The sequence below is a fragment of the Pollachius pollachius genome (assembly GCF_949987615.1).
Source record: "Pollachius pollachius genome assembly, chromosome: 16".
NCBI classification, from domain to species: domain Eukaryota; kingdom Metazoa; phylum Chordata; class Actinopteri; order Gadiformes; family Gadidae; genus Pollachius; species Pollachius pollachius.
Window position 1 is genome coordinate 1510034 of NC_136949.1, and position 10000 is coordinate 1520033.

The 10000-nt window shown below is 52.6% G+C and overlaps 1 protein-coding gene across 1 annotated transcript in view; it reads left to right on the forward strand.

The window, feature by feature from the left end:
* The window catches only part of LOC307088317 (unconventional myosin-VI-like), a 79859-nt gene that overhangs the window by 39652 nt on the left and 30207 nt on the right, over positions 1–10000 (forward strand). Inside the window, exons 16-20 of the mRNA XM_079754170.1 lie at positions 85–140; positions 1263–1356; positions 4240–4370; positions 5841–5918; positions 7772–7901. Coding sequence (XP_079610296.1) covers positions 85–140; positions 1263–1356; positions 4240–4370; positions 5841–5918; positions 7772–7901 — 489 coding nt within the window. The remainder of the gene's footprint in view (positions 1–84; positions 141–1262; positions 1357–4239; positions 4371–5840; positions 5919–7771; positions 7902–10000) is intronic.

Sequence of the window (10000 nt, forward strand, 5' to 3'; positions counted from 1 at the left end):
AACGCGGGTCCACCGCGATGCGTTGGGTTGCCATTGTCTCCAGAGGTTCTAGAAGATTCTGGACCTGGTGTTGATGTTCTGCTCTCTCGCTGTTCCTCAGACCCAGGCTCAACGTTCTGCTGGAGAAACTACGCAGCACGGTCAGTCAGTCTGTCTGTCTGTCTGTCTGTCTGTCTGTCTGTCTGTCTGTCTGTCTGTCTGTCTGTCTGTCTGTCTGTCTGTCTGTGTCTATTTTGTCTCTCGCTCTTTCTCTCTCTGTCTCTCTCTCTCTCTCTGTCTCTCTCTGTCTCTCTCTGTCTCTCTCTCTCTCTCTCTCTCTCTCTCTCTCTCTCTCTATCGATTGTGTCTGGTGGTTCTATAGGGTCTCTCTCTTCTGGATCCTAGAGGGACCCCCGGTGGGAGGGTCTGTCCTGTCTCCTGGAGACAGCCCTCCCTGGGGGTCTCTGGACGGGGGGGGCTGGAGGCCGTGGACTGGGGATGCCCTGTCACCTCCGTCTGTCGTTCTAATGGATTCTCTCCTCTTTTTATTACCCCACCTCCCTCTCCTCGCTCTCTCTCACTCTATCTCACTCACTCTCTCTCTTACTCTCTCACTCTATGTCTCTTACCCTCCATTGTTATTTCTATCCTCTCCCTCTCCCGCTCTCCTTCTCCACTCCCTCTCCTCATTCTATCCCTCTCCCCCATTCTCTCTCCCCCATCTCTCCCCTCCCTCTCCTGGATTCTATCCCTCCCCCATTCCCCTCCTCCCTCCCTTTCTTCCTCTACGCTCTGCCTACCTCTCTCCCCTCTCCCCCTCTCTCCCCCCTCTCCCCCCTCTCTCCCCTCTCCCCCCTCCCTCCCCCTCCCTCCCTCTCTCCCCCCTCTCTCTCCTCTCTCCCCCCTCTCTCCCCTCCCCCTCTCTCCCCCTCTCTCCCCCTCTCTCCTCTCTCCCCCCCTCTCCCCCCTCTCTCCCCCCTCTCCCCCCTCTCTCCTCTCTCCCCCTCCCTCCCTCTCTCCCCCCTCTCTCTCCCCTCTCTCCTCCCCCCCCTCTCCCCCCTCTCTCCCCTCCCTCCCACTCTCTCCCTGCTCCCCTCTCTCCTCTCTCCCCCCTCTCTCCCACTCCCTCCCCCTCTTTCCCCCTCTCCCCCCTCCCCCCTCTCCCCCCTCCCTCCCCTCTCTCCCCCCTCCCTCCCCCTCTCTCCTCTCTCCCCCCTCCCTCCCCCTCTCTCCCCCCTCCCTCCCCCTCTCTCCCCCCTCTCTCCCCCTCTCTCTCTCTGTAGGGCTCCAGTTTCATCCGCTGCATCAAGCCCAACCTGAAGATGATCAGCCACCACTTTGAAGGAGCGCAGATCCTGTCCCAGCTGCAGTGCTCCGGTCAGTACACGCACGCACACACACAGGCACACGTTATCACACATGCACACGCACTATCGCACAAACTATGTTGTAAAGTGCTTTCATTGGCCACTGGTCAAAAAGCGCTATATAAATGCAGTCCATTTACCATTTATCAAACACACGCTCACTCTATCACACACGCACACTATCACAAACACACACAAACACACGTAGACTTTCGCGCAGACGCACACACATAGTATCACACAAACACACACACACATAGTATCAGACACACACATGTCTCTTCCCCTCCAGAAGGCACCAAAGAAGCAAGAGAATCTCTGTTTTGTACTAATTCCTAAAACCAATCTCGCCCGCTGAAGTGTGTCTGAATTCCCAAGGACTCCTGAATATTTGATGCCTTTCAAGCAGAACCCCAAACACCCGGAACCTTCCCCCAACCAATCATTTGAAAGATATGTTATTTTGAAGGATTCATGGTGAAGGCTAAGTGAAGCGTTTCCTCCATGAGAGGCAGACAAAAGGAATGTTCCCTCTGTGCAAATCGGTTCTGCTGCTCTTGGGATTGGTTCTACTCCTCTTTTGATTGGTTCTGCTCCTCATCTGATTGGTTCTGCTCCTCATGTGATTGGTTCTGCTCCTCATGTGATTGGTTCTTCTCCTCATGTAATTGATTCTACTCCTCCTGTGACTGGTTCTACTCCTCCTGTGACTGGTTCTACTCCTCCTGTGACTGGTTTTGTGTGCCTCCCCCTAGAGAGCAGATGGACCGCCCCTTCAGGGTAGGACCTTAGGAGGACGGTTCTCCGGTGCTCATCTAGAGCAGTGTGTTGTGGGTAGGGGGTCGGACTCCTTGGTGAGAGGTTCTGTGTTCGATTCCCTTGGTCTAAAGTCCACCTGTAGCCCCACAGAGTAGGAGATCCTGACCTCCTGTATGACCTGGCCCCGTGCTTACTGCGTCGCTTTGGATCAGAGCGTTCACCCAGCGAGTAGCAAGCGAACTGAAACCCACGGCGGTGATAATAGACGGAGGAAAACATAGCATGACCTCTTCAAAAAAGAATGACACGTTTCACTGGAAATAACCGTTGGCAGACGTGGCTGTTGGGCAAAATGGTGAGAAAATGTTTTTCAATTTAAACAGAAAAACAGCGAGCAGCGAGTATCTACCAGGATAAAGAAAGTAAGACCGGAATATACACGGCGCCGCGTGCCAACGCGGATCCACGCCCGACCTGCCAAGAGAAGACGCTTCCAGGAAACGCTGAGACTCACTTTGGCTTTTCATTTGTTTTCGATGGTTGGAGGAGCCAAGCTCGTCTGGCACGGCTAATCACAAAATAATAAAATTGTCCGAAAGACGTGTCAATAAAGTTTGAGTTGACGCGAGGCTGAGGCCGTCCGCTAGGGCTGAACGATTAATCGAATTCAAATCGAAGTCACGATGTAATAGAAATCACGATATGCAAATCGCAAAGGCTGCGATTAAAATACATAATATATATTTTATTTTTTCAATATATATTTAATTTTTTTGTGGTTTGCTACCATGACTAACTGGAGATCAGTAAGATTTATATATTTTTTTCTTTTACAATTCAATAGTTAAACAAAGTAAAAAAATCGCATATTAAATCGCAACCGCAACATCGGTCAAAATAATCGCAATTCGATTATTTCCCCAAATCGTTCTGCCCTACTGTCCACACAGCGACTGCATCTGGTCGTGGTTTTCACCACGGAGGGGGGGGCTCAGGAACGAGGTTCTGGGTGCACACTGAAGACCAGGTGGTGCTGGGGTGGGGACCCTGAAACTCCATCAGGTGGAGCAATGAACCCCAACGTTTAGATTAGACTTAACTTCTGCTCTCATGTGTCGTGAAGAGCAGAGTGTGGGTCAGGAGTCATCGCGTTCGCCTCAAAGCTGATTGGACGACAGTAAAACAGCCTCATGCATTTGCACTGCCTTCAAGGACACTTCTATTTAAATCAGGAACGTATAAAGATGAAGGCCTCCTGAGAGCTGAGTTAAGGGTTTTTTATATTTCATTTGGCTCGCATCTAGAGGGGCCAAATCTATTTAAAGGCCTGAGTTTGTAGGATAGTATTGACCTTTAATACACAGACGGCTCTGTTCGAAACTGTTTTTCTTTCTGACAGCTCAGACGCCCGCGGTTTCAGACGAGTTTAAAGGGAGTCCTAAAAAGTAAAGAATCCCAGACCTCTTAATCTTTATTCATGAACTCTGTCGCTCCAAAAGTCTTTTTAATCTCGGACAACACTGAGAGATTTTATTCCGTAGCGTCCAGAAGCAAATTCCAGCGAAGTCCAATCAAACTGTCTGGGCTTTCAGCCGGAGGGCTGTCTCCTCTCTCCTCTCTCCTCTCTCCTCTCTCCTCTCTTCTCCTCTATCTCCAGACTGCCTTGCTCTTTCCGTCGGATTAGTCGGTGCGTTTCTTGCCTAAAGGTTGCCGTTCCTCGCTGCTCTTTTCCCCGTGCCAGCGTGCCACAGGTTCTATTCTATTCTATAAGACCCCCATAGTGGGAGGGAGGGGTTGGGGGTCCCCTACCTGCTCCTTAACGACCTGTCTCTGTACTGTCTAACCCCTACCTGCTCCTTAATGACCTGTCTCTGTACTGTCTAACCCCTACCTGCTCCTTAATGACCTGTCTCTGTACTGTCTAACCCCTACCTGCTCCTTAATGACCTGTCTCTGTACTGTCTAACCCCTACCTGCTCCTTAATGACCTGTCTCTGTACTGTCTAACCCCTACCTGCTCCTTAATGACCTGTCTCTGTACTGTCTAACCCCCACCTGCTCCTTAATGACACCACCCACACCCTCCCCCGTAGGGGTGGTGTGGGTGGTGTCTGACCCTCCTCTCTCCCCCCAGGCATGGTGTCGGTGCTGGACCTGATGCAGGGGGGGTTCCCGTCCCGCGCTCCGTTCCACGAGCTCTACAACATGTACCAGCAGTACATGCCCCCCAAGCTCACCCGCCTGGACCCCCGCCTCTTCTGCAAGGTCGGAGCACACCACCACCGCATACACCTCCACCACCACCACCACCACCACCGCATACACCACCACCACCACCACCACCACCACCACCACCTCATACACCACCACCACCACCACCACCACCACCACCACCACCACCTCATACACCACCAACACCACCACCACCACCACCACCACCACCACCACCTCATACACCACCACCACCACCACCGCATACACCACCACCACCACCTCATACACCACCACCACCACCACCACCACCACCAACACCACCACCACCACCACCTCATACACCACCACCACCACCACATACACCACCACCACCACCGCATACACCAACACCACCACCACCACATACACCACCACCACCACCGCATACACCACCACCACCACCACCACATACACCACCACCACCACCACCACCACCTCATACACCACCACCACCACCACCACATACACCACCACCACCACCACCACCACCTCATACACCACCACCACCACCACCACATACACCTACACCACCGCATACACCACCACCACCACCACCACCACATACACCACCACCACCACCACCACCACATACACCACCACCACCACCACCACCTCATACACCACCACCACCACCACCACATACACCTACACCACCGCATACACCACCACCACCACCACCACATACACAACCTACACCACCCCATACACCACCACCACCACCACCACCACCACATTCACCACCTACACCACCGCATACACCACCACCACCACCACCGCATACACCACCACCACCACCACCACCACCACCACCACCACATACACCACCACCACCACATACACCACCACCACCACATACACCACCACCACCTCATACACCACCACCACCACCACCACCTCATACACCACCACCACCACCACAACCACCTCATACACCACCACCACCACCTCGACCTCCACCGCACAACACAGAGCACGCCATCTCAACCAGTACCTCGACACATTCTATCAGACAGGACACACACACACACACACACACAAGAACACACACACACAAGAACACACACACACACACACACACACACACACACACACACACACGTCCCCAGCGGCGGTTAAGAGACTCTGTGCTATCCTCGGTTCATCTCTCTGAATTCACACCCCTGCTGTTTCTGAGAGGGTAACTAATGCTTTGTGTCTGTGTGTGTGTGTGTGTGTGTGTGTGTGTGTGTGTGTGTGTGTGTCTCTCTCTCTGTCTCTGTCTGTGTGTGTGTGTTTCTGTCTGTGAGTCTCTGTATTTCTGTTTCCGTGTGTGTGTATGTGTGTGTCTCTCTGTGTCGGTCTGTGTGTGTGTATGTAACTGTGTGTCTCTCTGTCTGTGTTTGTGTGTGTGTGTGTGCCTCTGTGTTTGTGTGTGTGTGTGTGTGTCTGTGTGTGTGTGTGCCTCTGTGTGTGTGTGTGTGTGTGTGTGTGTGCGCGCTGCAGGCTCTATTCAAGGCGCTGGGACTGAATGAGAACGACTACAAGTTCGGTCTGACCAGAGTGTTCTTCCGGCCGGGAAAGGTGAGCGATAACATTTTGTTATTCATCAGAGTTGTTCCGTTGCGGCTCTCTGCTGATTCGGCCCCGGTGGTCTCGGAGGACGGGTGGGGGTGTGTTTGGGGGGGTGGAGGTGTGAGTCACCTCGCTGGGAGGAAGTGGAACGCAAAGGACCGCTGGAAACAGAATAGAAGCGGAGCGGAGGAGTGTGTGTTCCTGGGTGGGGGCGCGGGCCGGGAGGGCGGTGCAGGCTGCGGGTGTGCTACACCCTGAGGAGGACACGACGCTGGGTGGAGGCTCCCATCAGCCTCAATTGGGTGGATGCCCCACCGATCAGTCATTTGGGTGGATGCCCCCATCAGCCTCAGTTTGGACGGAGGCTCCCATCAGCCTGATTTGGGTGGATGCCCTTATCTGCTTCATTTGGGTGGATGCCCCTATCTGCTTCATTTGGGTGGATGCCCCTATCTGCTTCATTTGGGTGGATGCCCCTATCTGCTTCATTTGGGTGGATGCCCCTATCTGATGTTTCCATGGTGAAACAATCCTCACTTTGTTTTCCTTGGCACCTTGGCTTCAAGTGGGCGGTGTTTACCTTCTACAGGCTGACTTGGAGCTACGCCCGAGTCCCGGCTGGACTTCATTTTGTTGTTCAAGGCCAAAAGGGGGGGGAGGGGCTCCTCTCCTCTCCTCTCTCCTCCTCCCCCCCCCCGCCTCTCCTTTCCCCTCTTCTCCTTAATTCTTTTTTTATCTCTCCCCTCCTATCCTCTCCCCTCCCCTCTTCTCTTCTCTTCTCTCCTCTCCTTACTCCTTTATCATCTCTCCCCTCCCCTCCCCTCTTCTCTTCTCTTCTCTCTTCCCCTTACTCCTTTATCATCTCTCCCCTCCCCTCCCCTCTTCTCTTCTCTTCTCTTCTCTCCTCACCTTACTCCTTTATCATCTCTCCCCTCCCCTCCCCTCTTCTCTTCTCTTCTCTCCTCTCCTTACTCCTTTATCATCTCTCCCCTCCCCTCCCCTCTTCTCTTCTCTTCTCTCCTCTCCTTACTCCTTTATCATCTCTCCCCTCCCCTCCCCTCTTCTCTTCTCTTCTCTTCTCTCCTCACCTTACTCCTTTATCATCTCTCCCCTCCCCTCCCCTCTTCTCTTCTCTTCTCTCCTCTCCTTACTCCTTTATCATCTCTCCCCTCCCCTCCCCTCTTCTCTTCTCTTCTCTCCTCTCCTTACTCCTTTATCATCTCTCCCCTCCCCTCCCCTCTTCTCTTCTCTTCTCTTCTCTCCTCTCCTTACTCCTTTATCATCTCTCCCCTCCCCTCCCCTCTTCTCTTCTCTTCTCTTCTCTCCTCTCCTTACTCCTTTATCATCTCTCCCCTCCCCTCCCCTCTTCTCTTCTCTTCTCTTCTCTCCTCTCCTTACTCCTTTATCATCTCTCCCCTCCCCTCTTCTCTTCTCTTCTCTTCTCTCCTCTCCTTACTCCTTTATCATCTCTCCCCTCCCCTCCCCTCCCCTCCTCTCCTCCTCTTGCTCCGCAGACGTTATTGTGTTGTTGTGGTGTTGTGTTGTGTTGTCGTCGTGTTGTGGCGCTCCAACCACTCGTCTGTCCGTGAGGCTGGGAGCAGCTCGACCCGTGCTGTTCTGGTGACGTTCTGCCCTGACGGAACCCTTTCTCCTGCAGCGGGTTCCGTGTCGCCGGGGGGGAAAAATGAATCAAAGATAAATCGACCGGAGCGGTGGACCGAAGGGAATCTCTCATCCCCGGAATCTGCCTTCTGTTGACACTGGAGAGCATTCTAAAGGCAACTTGATGTCCCAAAAAGACATCAGAGTAGACGTTCCCGCTTTCACCGAGCTCTGTCTAACCCGTCCTCTCTCGCCCGCAGTTCTCGGAGTTCGACCAGATCATGCGGTCGGACCCGGACCACCTGGCAGAGCTGGTGAAGAAGGTCTACAAGTGGCTGATGCACAGCCGCTGGAAGAAGGTCCAGTGGGGTGCGCTGTCCGTCATCAAACGTAAGCCCCGCCCCCAGGCCAAGCCACGCCCCCAGGCTAGCTAGCCTTGTAGATGTGTGTGTGTGTGTGTGTGTGTGTGTGTGTGTGTGTGTGTGTGTGGATATAGCTGTGTTTGTGTGTGTGTGTGTGTGTATACCAATCTGTGTAGCAATCTGTGTGTATATAGCTATGGTTGTGTGTGTGTGTTTATATATAGATGCGTGTGTGTTTGTGTGTGTGTGTGTGTGTGTGTGTGTGTAGTGTAGTGTAGTTCTTAAGATGAATTTGTGTGAAGTATTGTGTCCGTCGTCGGGGGCTTAATGAGGGAGGAAACGCACTGAGATCGATTTAACCAGAATCCATGAGTTTCATCTCAGAGTAAATGGTTTTAGCCCCGCAAAGGTTCTCGAAATACATTTGATCCTGGAACTCAATCCATGCAGAGTTCTTAGTACGTGAGCTTATTAACGCGGGGCAGATCAGAACTCGGCTACCGCAATTACGGAGGCAGAGGCTGGGTTCCTGCGTCTGGGGATTCAGTTTGCAGACGTCCGTCGGGGTAAGAATAGATGAAACCTGTTTACGCGTGAGCGAACCTCTGTTTCAGATGGAATCCGAGCTCTATGAGATTAGAATAATGTGTTTTACAGGCTCAGAGTTCTAGGGCGGAGGCTATCCTCGTGGCCGAGAGCCACGCTCACTCTGTGAGGCTGTTTTAGTGCCGTCCCTGTGAGCGTTTTAACGAGCCGTGTTGTTTATGAGGTTATGCGGGAAGCATTAATATCCCTTGTAGGTGAACATCAAAATCCTACGCTGCCAAGACAGAGATCAACACACCTCGCCGCCAGTGTCCCTTTATCGGGACATTGAAGAGTATAATAAAGGAAACTTGACGCCAAGAAAATACATCAAAACCTACGTTCCTGCTCTCACCTAGCTCCGACTTCCTGTTATGATCCTTCAGACCCTGAGGTCTTGTGTGATGAGACGATACAGGTTAATGGAGCTCTGGGCCCTCCCTCAAACAAACACTCTCTCTCTGTCTCTGTCTTCCTCTCTCTGTCTCTCTGTCTCCCTGTCTCACTCTCCCTCTCTGCCTCTTTCTCTCTCCCTGTCTGTATCTCTGTCCGTCTGTCCGTCTATCTGTCTGTCTGTCTTTGTCTGTCTTTCTGTCTGTATCTCTCTCTCTCTCTCTCTCTCTCTCTCTCTCTCTCTCTCTCTCTCTCTCTCTCTCTCTCTCTCTCTCTCTCTCTCTCTCTCCCTGTCTCTCTTTCCCTCTCTCTTTCTCTCTTTATCTCATACGAAGGTCACTCTCTCATATATGTACCTTTCTCTCTTCCCTTCTCTGACTGCCGGTCTTTGTTTTTTTTTTATGTTATATTTTATGAATATCACCGTAGGCTTTCAGCGCATCAAAATTCATGATTCTCTTTTTCTGTGGCTCCCTGTGCTCGCTCTCCTCATTCAATTCAGAGGACCTCTATTGGCCTGCAGGGAAACACTTACTCCACAGCAGGGAAACACTGACTCCACAGCAGGGAATCACTGACTCCAGAGCAGGGAAACACTGACTCCACAGCAGGGAAACACTGACTCCACAGCAGGGAAACACTGACTCCACAGCAGGGACACACTGACTCCACAGCAGGGAAACACTGACTCCACAGCAGGGATACACTGACTCCACAGCAGGGAAACACTGACTCCACAGCAGGGAAACACTGACTCCACAGCAGGGAAACACTGACTCCACAACAGGGATACACTGACTCCACAGCAGGGAAACACTGACTCCACAGCAGGGAAACACTGACTCCACAGCAGGGAAACACTGACTCCACAGCAGGGAAACACTGACTCCACAGCAGGGAAACACTGACTCCACAGCAGGGAAACACTGACTCCACAGCAGGGATACACTGACTCCACAGCAGGGAAACACTGACTCCACAGCAGGGAAACACTGACTCCACAGCAGGGAAACACTGACTCCACAACAGGGATACACTGACTCCACAGCAGGGAAACACTGACTCCACAGCAGGGAAACACTGACTCCACAGCAGGGAAACACTGACTCCACAGCAGGGAAACACTGACTCCACAGCAGGGAAACACTG